The 13,983-nt window shown below is 44.6% G+C and overlaps 1 protein-coding gene across 1 annotated transcript in view; it reads right to left on the minus strand.

Moving 5' to 3' along the window:
* Nucleotides 1–13,283, minus strand: part of samd4a (sterile alpha motif domain containing 4A) — a gene marked incomplete at its 3' end in the record, with an annotated part of 140,365 nt that extends 127,082 nt beyond the window's left edge. The window contains 2 exon segments of the mRNA XM_084337658.1: nt 10,715–11,559; nt 13,135–13,283. Coding sequence (XP_084193784.1) covers nt 10,715–10,910 — 196 coding nt within the window. The 5' untranslated portion in view covers nt 10,911–11,559; nt 13,135–13,283.
* Between the last annotated feature and the right edge of the window lie 700 nt (nt 13,284–13,983).

The following is a 13,983-nucleotide window of genomic DNA, read 5'->3' on the forward strand; positions in this document are numbered from 1 at the left end:
CCCTTGGGTATTCGGGTACGCATCCCTAGGTCGGTCAGTGTCTGGTCATCTGTTCCCGTTACCCCTGTGTTCCTTCTGCTACTAGTAGTTCTGTTATCTGTCTGTCAGTATAGTCAGTTAGTCCCCCCTGTTCTGTTTCCTATTTGTCTGGCTGCATCCTGCTATTAAATGACCCAGTGTTGGGTTTTAGGGCGTCATCTGCCTCCTGTGCATCCGTTGTCCTGCACTTGGGTCCCCAAGGGGGTTCCCAACGTTGGGGTCGCGACCCGATCCGCCGCCGCGGGGGGGGGGGGGGGGGGTTGCCAGATGATTAAAAAAAATAAATAAAAATCCAATTTTTTATTTTATTTTTTGCAGTCAGGCCACTGAATTTAGAAGCAGGCCAGGACAGTGTTTCTAGTTGCAGCAGCGCAATAGTTAGATAACCTAGGTGGGGAACAACCAGGAGATCACTGCAACTCACACAAGTTGGAGAACTATCTCTCTCTCTCTCTCTCTCTTGCTCTCACACACAAAAGGAGCCGCATGTGATTGGTGGAGGCAGGACCCTTACAAAAAACTGTTGTTGCTAATCATTGACACATGCTAGCCTGTAATAATCCCCCCCAGAAAAATCTACTTTGCATTTGATATATTGCAAATATATGCCATCACACACACTGGCATTTAAAGGGTTAGAATTATTAAATTAATATGTGGTGTTATGATCAGGGCTGAAGTTGAATAAAAGATTGTATTATTTTCAATCTGACATTACAAAAAAACTGAAAATCCATCAAAATCAGTGTTGTTGCTAATCATACATATGCTAGCCTGTTTTTTAACAATAATTTGTGATGCCATCACAAACACTGGCATTTAAAGGGTACAGATAAAAAAAATGCTTGCACCAGAATGCAGGAAATGAAGTCTTTGTAACAAGAAATGTCCTGGTGGGGGACCCCCAGACCCCCTGCTTAAAAAGTGGCCTGACTGGGGCTATATTTTGCACTATATTTCCTGGCCTGAATGATTTCCCCAGTCCGGCCCTGGTTAAAAGCCTCCAATGCTTATTAGTGTGTGTGCGTTTGAACGTGTGCATGTTTCAACCATACATTTCCATTTATATAAAAAAAATAAAAATAGAAAATTACCTCTTATAATAGTGGGGGTCGCGGCTCTCTGACCCTGTTATTTTTGGGTCGCGGCCTGAAACGTTTGGGAACCCCTGCCCTACAGCAACCCTGTTTATGTATTTATTCGTGTTTTTCTTTCTTCTTCTCTGTATTATGAATTATGATACATCGTTATGTTGTGTCTAAATTATTGAAGAAGAGCTAATATTAAGTCAGATTTCTTACAAAAAGGACCAAACAGGTCTAACCTATCTTAGATTTATCTCCTGGTCCCACTAGCAAAATTGTTGCCCTTTTTGATGCGTGCAGAGAGAGATAGAAAGCAGGGAAGGAGGATTGTTTTCTCAGGAGCGACGTTTTTGTTATGGCAACTAGGAGATCATCTTTCTTCTATATAATTCTGTGTTTTTCTTTTTATCTATAAAAGTAAGCTCAGGGTTAAAGGGGTAGTAATTTTGGAACTCTAGCCCCATTTGCTATTTTACCAACGATGTTGCACAATCAGCACAATCCCTAATACTAGCTCCACTTAGTTAGCCACAAACCAATGCAAAGTCAATGGGGTCGAGTGAAGATTGAAGACAACTGAACTCTACTTTGTGTGCACCATGGAGTAGATTTAAAGTGTCTTCAGGGCAGCTTGTACAGACGGCAGCTTGGCCCCATTGATTTTGCATTGGTTTGCGGCTAACTAAGTGGAGCTAGTATGAGGAACAGCATGGATTTTACTGAGAAAGGATTCCAACGATCAACATCATTTGTAAGTAGGGATGCACCGATCCGATATTGATATCGGACCCGATATGACTAAAATAGCTGGATCGGATATAAAAAAAAATAAAAAAAATATCCGATTTGTAATTATTTTATAATAATAAATAAAATAATAAATAACAATTCAGTACATATCTATGTGTTAATTTGTTACATTTTGTTTCACTAAGTTAGGAAAGTAATGTTTTAAGTCAAGCCTGATGTTGCCTTGCACAAAAGAATGATCCCAGTCTCTTCCACACAGTGAGGCATACAGTTTATTAATTGAACAATGGGTATCGGATCGGTACTCTGTGTCGGTCGATACCCAAAGCCCAGGGCCCTCATTTATCAACGTTGCGTACGCACAGATATGTGCTTAACCCTTGCGTACGATCATTTCTAAGCAAAGTGTGGGACTTATCAATTTGAACTTGTGCTTTACTTTGTGCTTATATCTATGCACAGCTCGGAGCATGCGTAGCTGGCGCCCGGTGGTAGAATATGTTTACAACGCGGAAATAAGCACTGACTGCGCTCCGCGTATAACTCAACTCGTTATTATTTTGCGCATAGATTGCAGAAATACGGGAACGTTTTGATTATATTTAAAAGGCTTTGCCATTGTTAAACGTAATAAGTGGAACCCCGAAGCTGTAAGCAGAATACAAGTCATATGAACACCCACGAATCATGGGCCACGATATAGTGTTCTTCCCCCTTCCTACTGTATAAGAAAGAATAAAAAACGCATTGCAACGAGAACAGAGGTTATTTGTTGAGTGTAGGGGTGGACGGTATAAACGGTATACGGTATAAACGGTATGAATTTGCTCTACGGTATGGATTTTGACTATACCTTGTAACCGGTAGAGCAGCTCTAAAATAGCAATGACGTCATGTAACCACAGCGCGACTATTTCACTCGTATTTCCCCCTAAAAATAGATAGAATTAGTCATAGATAATAGATATATGCGAACTGTAAAAAATTATTTAGGAGCACAGAGGCTTCGCGCAGTGGGCGTGTCAACACGCAATTGTCATTTCATAATAAACACAGAAGCAAACGAGCTCTTCCGCCCTGCGTTTGAAGGCTGTGTGACAACTTCTCTCGCGAGTCGCGCAGTTTCTATGTGTAATGTAAACTCTGCGACGAGTCCAATGTTCTAACATGCTTTGCATCCTCGCCATTCTGTAATGCCCACGTCGCGCTAAAACCTTATGTAATGTTAACTGTCGATGTAGCCTCAGCAAGCTAACGTTAGCTCGCTCCATGTTAGCTTGCTCCACGTTAGTCCACTCCTACTGGAGCAGCCTGTTGATGTATTAGCCTCAGCAAGCTAACGTTAGCTCGCTCCACTCCTACTGGAGCAGCCTGTTGATGTATTAGCCTCAGCAAGCTAACGTTAGCTCGCTCCACTCCTACTGGAGCATCCTGTTGATGTATTAGCCTCAGCAAGCTAACGTTAGCTCGCTCCACTCCTACTGGAGCAGCCTGTTGATGTATTAGCCTCAGCAAGCTAACGTTAGCTCGCTCCACTCCTACTGGAGCAGCCTGTTGATGTATTAGCCTCAGCAAGCTAACGTTAGCTCGCTCCACTCCTACTGGAGCATCCTGTTGATGTATTAGCCTCAGCAAGCTAACGTTAGCTCGCTCCACTCCTACTGGAGCAGCCTGTTGATGTATTAGCCTCAGCAAGCTAACGTTAACTCGCTCCACTCCTACTGGAGCAGCCTGTTGATGTATTAGCCTCAGCAAGCTAACGTTAGCTCGCTCCACTCCTACTGGAGCAGCCTGTTGATGTATTAGCCTCAGCAAGCTAACGTTAGCTCGCTCCACTCCTACTGGAGCAGCCTGTTGATGTATTAGCCTCAGCAAGCTAACGTTAGCTCGCTCCACTCCTACTGGAGCAGCCTGTTGATGTATTAGCCTCAGCAAGCTAACGTTAGCTCGCTCCACTCCTACTGGAGCAGCCTGTTGATGTATTAGCCTCAGCAAGCTAACGTTAGCTCCACTCTAGCAGCCTCCTCCCTCCCTCTCTCTCTTACTCTGTCTCCCCCATCCCTCCCTCTCTCTCTCTGCTAACAATCCTGATTTGATTCTTGAACCTATTTAATTAAAAAGGAAGATATTGATGGATTGGACATTAGCTATAGTATAGCTCAGCAGCTGTAACAGAATACCAGCTGCCATACCAGTGTTTTACCCCTTCAGAAGCATTTATATAGACAGTTTAAGATAAGTTAATATACCATGATATATACCGTTACCGTCTCTGCTTCAAATTATACCGTGATATAAATTTTAGACCATACCGTCCAGCCCTAGTTGAGTGTATGTGTATTACAAAACCCTTGCAATAAATGTGTCTTAAATTAATGAAAATACATGCTCTGGATACAGAGCATATATCCTGTGGGTGATATCATGACTTGTATTCTGCTTACAGAATTTCACTTATTTAGTTTTACAATGTCAAAGCCTAAATCAAAACGTTCCCGTATTTCTGCAATCTATGCGCAAAATAATAACGAGTTGAGTTCTAACAAAGAACGTATTACATGCTGGGTGGGCTGATAAGAGTAAACTATGATATAAATATGAATATGATATGATATAAGGTATACTGGTCCGTCCGCGAGGATAGCGAGGAGTCGGATAGCCATTAAATGCCATTTGAGAATGAATGCAAAGCGACGGCCTATAGCCTATACATATTATTTAATGTTTTCATAAGCGTAAAGATACAACAGCTAGATTAATGATCAAGTTAGTTTATTGTGCAGGGTGCTATTACATGTAATTCATATAGGCTACCTAATACCGACAACAAAATAGATTGTATCATATGCCTCTACACACATCATATTATACCCGGTAGCCAATCCATATTCCAGCATGGTTATAATAATGACCAACGCGCCAAACAGACAGTGGTTATTGTTAACGAACGGTCTTTATTAGTATTTTGAGCTGTCCAGGCAGAATTGCAGCAATGGTCTTAGGGAGTCGTTGATATCTGACATCACCATGTACAAGTCCGCCAGCATTTAATTTATTATCCCATAACACGGGTTGTCCGGTTGTGTCTTCTTGGTTCGGCAGCGCCTCTGTGAACAATCTCTCAGAGTTTGCTCGGGTCAGTCCATTATTTCACATCCCATGGGGGTGTTCCATTACCATATATGGATAATCGTGGCGGTGCTGGTATGCAAATACGTAAAACCGTGCACGAGCTGCAGCGTAGGATCAAAGTGATATTTATCAAGACAGGTGTGCGTACGACCTGTGTACGCATGTGTGATAAATCCTGTTTTTTTTTGCGTACACACATTCTAAATTATGTGCTTAAGAACAAAGATAGAACACTTTCTAAGAATTGTTGATAAATGAGGGCCCAGGTGTTGGTATCGGGACTGAAAGAATCAGATCGGATAAGGATTCCAACGATCAACAACATCATTCGTAAGAACAAATAGGGCAAGCTTTCCAAAAAGCTGACCCATCCCTTTAACTCTTTCACTGCCACACTACCAAATGGTTAACCCTTTCACTATGACAATACAGAAGGTTAACCCTTTCCCTGCTACACGGCAAAAGGTTAACCCTTTCACTACCACACTACAGAAGGTTAACCCTTTACTATCACACTACAGACGGTTAACCGTCTGTAGTGTGATAGTAAAGGGTTAACCTTCTGTAGTGTGGTAGTGAAAGGTTTAATGTAAAATATGTGTGCCGATTGGTAAACAGGCTAAAACTCATATTTAGACCGGTTACAGTCCTCGAGTCTGTCATCAAGATGTCATGTGTAAGGGTGTAACGATTCGACCTCACAACGATTTGATTCGATTACGATTCTTCAGGCAACGATTCAATGCATCATGAAATCTCTTCATTTGACCACGATTTGATTCGATTCGATTCGATAAATTTTCGATTAATTTTTAATACATTTTCGAAACATTTTCTATAAAAAGATTTTGAATACACAAATGTGGATGGGGGAACTGATTCACTCAGCATGAATGGACTATAGGTCAATAAAAACAATACACACAACAACAAAAAACATAAAAAAAAAAAAAAAAAAAATTATTTAGATTATAATCGATTATAATCGATTCTAACATATTCAAATCGATGCATCGAATCGAACACATTATAATCGATTAATCGATGCATCGTTACACCCCTAGTCATTTGACATCGATTCTCTCTCAAGATATTTCAGCCTCCTTTGATTGAGAACTCATATAAAGTATCCAGTGAGGAGCAGATCCACGGCAGATGCTTATTAATACAAGGTGCCACAACATACCACAGAGATCACATAACCATGCAGCTTAACTACGACCTCTCAGCAACCTTAGCTGATGTAGCTGGAACCAGCCTAGCCTGACACCACGTGAGAGCCATGGAACAAGGAACATACGCAAGCTAGCTCTCCGCAAGCTCTCCGGAGCTAGCCTACGTATGTTCCACGGGTCTGATGCGTCAGGCCAGAACAAGCCTACTGTCATATTCCTCTTGCCGAGTCAGCAGGGAGGAGGGACGACCACAGGCTTGCCCTGCGCGCAGGTGGGATATAAGCCTGCGAGACGTGACCCAGCATGGACCTGACAGGTGGTGAGAAATACTACACCGCAGAATCTCATTCATGTCAACTCATGTGTCTGAGAGGACAAAACAGTCTGGTCGCTGCTGACTTGCACTTCACATCCACATCAAATGTGTGCAGCACCCGTTTACAAAATGCTGGTAGTCACTTTCAGTACCGTGTATCAACAAGGAAATCAGATAAACGAGTATGTATGTGCAGGTAAACTACAAAAGAACAACTCGTTCAAGCGGTTACGTTACTGGTACGACTGCTGAACATAGTACTTTGCATTAGAGAAACTACCCATTTTCCTTCCATCATCCCTTTTCACAGAGACCATGAATGAACGTCTCTCGCTAGCTGTGGTTATGATTGAATGGGATACAGTCTCCTGAATGACGGTGGGAACGTCGACGCACAATGCGTCCGTGACTCACAAGCAGGGGAGGAAACTAACTTTTTGGCTTACCAGCCAACTGGCGGGTATCTGATTTTTTTTACCAGCCAAATAGATTTTTTACCAGACACAAAAAATCGCTAATTGTGATAATTACTTCTTTGTACGTCTTCGTCTAAATTGATTTTCAATCATAGTAAATTAATCACACTGTCTCTACTCTTCAAAATATTACATCATTAAATCACATATTAACATGAAAGAGGGAACTATTCTGGACTGGGTTGGGCTGAACTGGGCAGTGAAAGATGCTGGGTTGGGCTGGTCTAGGTTATACTGAATGATGAATTGAAAATGGGGGACCCTGATGTAAACAAGACGAAAGTCTTTCTCTGGTCTGCATCCCCTTAACAATTGCATGTATTGAGCCGTACTGTACTGTACCCATTCTGCAATCTGTTAAATAAAGTTTTCATTCATCACAGCTCAACTACTAGGAATGTGTGTCTGACTCTTAAGTGCAGGAAATATTCATCAGAAAGGGGGGACATGATGGAGGGAATGGAAAGAGCAGGTTTGACAGGAGCAGGGTTGAAGGGATTGATTGAAAAGTTTATTAACAGATTGCAGAATGGGTACAGTACAGTTCAATACATACAATTGTTAAGGGGATGCAGACCAGAGAAAGACTTTCGTCTTGTTTACATCAGGGTCCCCCATTTTCAATTCATCATAACATATTGGAGTGTGGAGGAAGTGGACAAGGCATTAAGCAAACAGGACTGAAATGGGGGACCCTGATGTAAACAAGACTAAAGTCCTTCTCTGGTCTGCATCCCCTTAACAATTGTGTGTATTGAGCTGTACTGTATTGTACCCATTCTGCAATCTGTTAATAAAGTTTTCAATCAATCAATACTGGGTTGGGCAGTGAAAGAACCAAGCATTTCACTGTAATGTAATAGCTAAATAAAACAACTTGAACTTGACTTGTTACATTTGCACTCTGGTTGTATGCCAAATGTATTCTGGTTGTACTGTACTTGTGCTGTAAGATGACAATACATTGGAACCGAATCGACAACGCTAGGGGTTCAGCAGGTGTGTTCTGAATGCCAAATATGACAACATCACCGTTGTGAAGGGCATATGGGCGAGTGGTGATATGCTGGGAAACCCGGTAATAATAAAATGTCACTCGGCTGCATTTAAGCAAAGCCGCTCAGTATAGTCGTCCACTATGTTGAACGCGCGTTATGGTAGCTTGTTACATGCTAGGTAGCTAGCCGGCTAATGCCGGTTGACTTGTCATTCTCATCCGACTCGAAGGAGACGCGTCGCGTGCTGTTGTTCGCCCCCATGTCAGACCGCACCGATATCCGAAAGCGACGACTCTACATGCAATTATTTTCATCCACTCATGTGTTTTTGTAAGTTTGTCTACGTTGTCAAGCCGGCTGCCGGTGGCAGGAGTTTGTAAGTCTGCGCGCAGTGGTCTGTCCACTTCCCCTAGATGGGCGGCATCTTCTAGAAAACGAGTGTTCATTGGAGGAGCTTAGAGCGCATCTGTACAACGATGATGTTCATTGGTTATGGTCTGATTATTATGTGGCGCAAATGGGAGGAATCAAGGGGGGAGTCAGAGTTCGGTTTGTGTCAGTGAGCGAATCAGCAGATTGCAGAATGATTTTTTTGTTTTGTTTTGTAATTACTAGTACTCGCCAGACTGGCGAGTGCTCTTCATGAATTACTCGCCAAACGTAAAAAATACTCGCAATTGGCGAGTAAAGTGGCCTAATTTCCTCCCCTGCTCACAAGGAAAAACACACACCTGCTGCTCAAATATAACGCATTGAGAAGTTATCAGAAACTAGAGAGAATTACTCCTCCAGACGCCTCAATGCTGCCTCATTTTTCCCTCTCACGTAAAGCTCTGCTCTGATCTCCGACAGCTGATGTCTCCAGCTTCACAATAAACAATAACAAGGAGGAGGCTCCGTTAATGGCAGTCACAGCCCACTGTAAACCCTGATGGGAATTGTACTTATTGTGTGTGTGTGTGTGTGTGTGTGTGTGTGTGTGTGTGTGTGTGTGTGTGTGTGTGTGTGTGTGTGTGTGTGCGTGTGTGTGTGTGTGTGTGTGTGTGTGTGTGTGTGTGTGTGTGTGTGTGTGTGTCACACACACACTACATGGTAGGGGCATTATGTCATTCCAATAATACCCATCACCACCACTGCCTCTGTAAGCAATGTGTACGCCTGGCCAACAGATGTGTTCCAGCATGCAGATGTTGCCATGGGTACCACCCCGAGGCGGGGAGGTGCAGTGTTGCTCTCCATTACAACACTGGCAGCAGTGCGCTTGGTTCTATTTTTCATGAGCTGGGTGGGTTGCCTGGGTTTTTGTTTCCATGGCCACACACTGCATGCAGCCTGATGCAACAGAACCCAGCCAGACCCCCCCCCGCAAAGGCCACGGAGAGCTTCTACCCCCCCCCCCCCCCCCAGCCAGTCGCTATCCCTGACCGACCGACCGACCGACCGACCGACCGACCGACCGACCGTGGTGCCAGCTGAGCTAACACTACGCGTGACCCCCCACCACCCCAAGTTCAAGAGTCACTCGCTGGTGCCTGGTGGGTTTCACTTTGCGTAGCCGTCCAGGGTCCAGCGTTCATTTACACTGTGTGGTGCTTGTGGAGTGTTTCAAATGGGAAATGCCCTAATTGTAGTTGGGTGATGACGAGTATGTATTTTGTGTGTGTGAGTGTGAGTGTGTGTGTGTGTGTGTGTGTGAGTGTGAGTGTGAGTGTGTGTGTGTGTGTGTGTGTGTGTGTGTGTGTGTGTGTGTGTGTGTGTGTGTGTGTGTGTGTGTGTATACATATGTATGCATGTCAGTGGATGTGTGTGCATGTGTAAATGGTAAAATGGTAAATAAATGGTGCATTTATATTTTTTTATTTTGTTCCTCATATTCACCCATTCACTCAACACACAACGACGGCGGAGGCGACCATGCAAGGTGCCAACCTGCTCATCGGGAGCAGTTAGGAGGTTAACTCTTTCACCGCTGTTTCACCGCCAACGCTTGAGTGCCAAAAACGTAATATCTCGTTTTTAGATCCTTTGATCGTTTTCCTTTGATCCCCGTTCTATACGGTCAGCCGGAGCCCTCTAGGTGTCCCTGATTCATCTGCCTACGTTGGAATTGCAATGACGATCGAATCTCACCAGGTGGCAGTATCACCTACATATTGAACTCTGATAGTCTAGTTCAGACAGTGTCTGTCCTGATCCCTTTCTGTCCTGACTCGCTCTGAGGGGGAGGAGCTTATTGCATCTAACGCGTCATATCTCGCGATCTATGGAAAAAGACTGGATTATTTTGGAAATGGGCGATGTTTAGCGTGTAATAAACTACAAACTACAGTGTGTAGAAACAAACTATTTTTTTTTACATGTTGGACTAGAAATAGTGTCTGTCAAATGAGCCATACTATTGTCTCCATAGATATAATATAGAATATACAATAGCTCCGCAAAGATCGCGAAATATCGTGAAAATGGAAAAGAAAAGCTCGCACCAGCCAGTGCAGATGGGGAAAGCAGGTGGCGCTCTCAAAGAGTTAAGGGAGGAGCGGGAATCGAACCGGGAACCTCCAGATTACCAGACGACTGCTCTACTTCCCGAGCCACGTGTCGCCCACACGTGTATGAGTGTGTGTGTGTGTGCGCGGGGACACCATTAGTAGCAGTGTACGGTGCCCTAACAAGTGCGTACGAGCTTGACGTCGAGACCGCCTGCCCGCCCAGCTGTGGAGGCCGGAACGAACGTGGACCTTACCTGGGTTGTTGGCCTCGCCCTCCAGGACGTGCAGCTCGGTGCACTCGGCCAGGGAGTGGTCCAGACACAGCTGGAGGAAGCGGGCCTGGGTCCGGCTCACCCTCTTCAGGAGCGACAGCAGCGCCACCGTCTGCTCACACTCGTTCCAGCCTTTGAACCAGCTGGCCAAAACGCCCACCTGGTCACGAAACATCATGGCCCGGGGGACGAGCGCCGGGATAGCGTCGCGGGGGTAGTGCCTCGGGAGTGTAACGCCCCCCCTTGTCTCCCACCTATTGGCGTTTGTGTCGGTGCGACGCTGGTGAACTACTTCCTGGTATAGAAGGTTTGCGTGGCGTGTACCACCCCCTTCCACCGGTGACTCGGGTTGGTTTACGTTGGAAGGTTCCCCCGTTCAACAAGGTCTCGTGGAGCCGGTCTTACCGTCCGGTTGTTCGGCGGGCTGTTAATAAAACACTCAGCCGGAGTGGCGTGACGTCATCCTTGTCTCGTGGCGGCCGGGGGCAGGGCGAGGAAAGCTTCCGTTAGGGGTTCTTGTTTTGACAATATTTGTTATACTCCCTTATACGAGTCAGTGGACGTTTTCCCCCGTAGTTACCGATAGAATTAGCTATCGGCGTTCATTGTCATCGTCGGCTCTGCCAGGCGGCCTGTCCACTGTTTGGGAAATCTCCGCAGTTGTGCTGTGAATTATGCAGGTTGGCATCAGGTGATGTTAGCCCGCATGCTCTCAGGTGCCTCTCAACGCACCAGGAGGGTTGATGAGTGGATGAGTCGGCGTCCTGCACACACTGTCAAACCAGCTTCACCCTCTCTGGCGTCTCATCAGGGGACCCCACTTAGGCCTGCAGAATGAGGTGGAGAGAAAATCATGTTTCAAAGACTGATATCTCTCTCTCTCACACACACACACGATACTCTCTCTCTCTCTCTCTCTCTCTCTCTCTCTCTCTCTCTCTCTCTCTCCCTCACACATACACACAGAGACACTTTCTGCTTCACACAGAGACCACACTTGTGTTATATATATTCCAACAGCAAAGGAAATGCGACATTGCCCCTGTTGCTTAGTAAAACACTACCCCGGCCAGCAGTGACTGCAGACTTCTGCAACGCGCGGAGGAGCCCGGCTTGGAGAGAGAGAGAGAGAGGGGAGAGAGAGAGAGAGAGAGAGAGAGAGAGGGAGAGAGAGAGAGAGAGAGAGAGAGAGAGAGAGAGAGAGAGAGAGAGGGAGAGAGAGAGAGAGAGAGAGAGAGAGAGAGAGAGAGAGAGAGAGAGAGAGAGAGAGAGAGAGAGAGAGAGCACCAATCAAACAAAAACCGTAGCCAGCAGAAAACTCATACTTACATTTATAGGTCGCCTCCTCGCTGTCGCCACCAGTGTGGCTGCATATTCACTACCGCGACGGAAATAAATAATAAATCCTATTCGTATATCCATCACCCATTCCTAAAAATACAATCGCCGGTAGTATTGGCGCAACATCCCAGAATTTTCCAAAGGAACGACACCGGTCCTCTGGCTGTGGCGCGTCCCATAGAGGCTACAGATGGCGGCGTTTGAGAGGACGGCAGGCTGCTATACAGTACAGTAGTGTGTAGCATGATCATACTACTGCTATACAGTTGACTGTAGTGGGTTGAACCAGAGAAACCCCGAACGCCCCGCAGATGTAGCCTATGATCCCAGTTGATAATAATAATAATAATAATAATAATAATAATAATAATAATAATAATAATAATAATAATAATAATAATACACCTTTGAGAGCCGCTGTGTCTAAAACTGTTACTTATTGCTTGATCAGCAGCACAGAGGAGGGAATAATAGGCGTTGATTGTGTGTAGTCAGTAAAGAAACGAATAAAAAACAAATCTATCTGTCTAATCATCCTATATCTAGAACATTCCCAAAGGACTGCCCGTTTTGCAACATTATAATTATGATGATATTGTAAAATATCTATAAATCGATAGATCTATCTTCTATCTATTACAAAATAACTATGTGTCTACAAATGTACCATATATCTACTGTTTCAGATCCCCGACAACAATATACCACCATGTACGGTTTATTATAATAACTAACGTTAGGAATTCAAACTCACAGTCGCCCTTAGTAATAGTATAGTCTCTTACTCCGGGAGCTCAAACGCCGACATTACTATTATGATGCACGAAATAAGAGAATCCACTGAGGAGACGCGATGGCTTTATTAATAATTTCTTATTTTATGAAATGAGGTATATAATAATAGCCAATGTCCTTTTCTGGGTCGAGACACAGACACTCCCGATCAGAAAGAGAGCAGCAACGCCACACAAAAATAGTCGTTTAAAAAAAAAAAAAAAAAAAAAAACTGCAGGGCGGTTCTCCTGGTTATAGATAGTATACTAAAGTACAAGACTACTTACTGTACTTCTTGGTTCACGCCGGTTGCATCGGTTAGTCTGTTGTCGGGTCTCTTTGGGGTGGGAGCGGGGCCCCTTCACTCCGGGTCCGTGTGATTTGCCATCTTGATCATAACTTTTCCTCTCCCTCTCTCTCTCCCCTCCCAGTCAACAGTCTCTCTCTCCCCGGTCAACAGTCCCACCAGTTGGGCTCCAATAGTCTGAACCGCCAGAGTGAGAGGAGCGGTGAGCATGTGAGCTTCAGGGGACGAGCAGACGCGTTTGGATGTCTTTTTTGGTACTACTATGTTATGAACAGATTGCAGAATGGGTACAATTCAGTACGGCTCAATGCATACAATTGTTATAAGGGGATGCAGACCAGAGAAAGACTTTTGTCTTGTTTACATCAGGGTCCCCCCATTTTCAATTCATCATAACATAGGGTGACCAGACAGAGTACAGAAACGTGCAATGGGCCTGGTCTACAAGATACACTACACGACCAAGGGTACCCATGTACATGTCAAAATACTTCCCAAAGGTCAGTGAATACCACGATCACAACACCAGAGGGAGCTCCACAAATCATGTAAAACCCAGATTCGGCTCAAACGAGGGACTAAACACGTTTAGCAATTATGCCACATCAATGTGGAACGCCCTACCCAAAGCTGTAAAGGAATGTGAATCACTACCCACTTTCAAAAACACTCTAAGAAAACACCTACGGGAGACTGCAATTCGAAACTGGCCCCTGTAAATGTCCTAACACAACCCCCTCCAATGTACAGTAATTTACATAGTATGGTCTTGTCAATATTCCAATGTACAGTTTTGCTTGTACAGTTGTACAGTGCCCCCCAACCCAAC

This window comes from Notolepis coatsorum (genome assembly GCF_963971535.1).
Source record: "Notolepis coatsorum genome assembly, chromosome: 20".
Taxonomy (NCBI): domain Eukaryota; kingdom Metazoa; phylum Chordata; class Actinopteri; order Aulopiformes; family Paralepididae; genus Notolepis; species Notolepis coatsorum.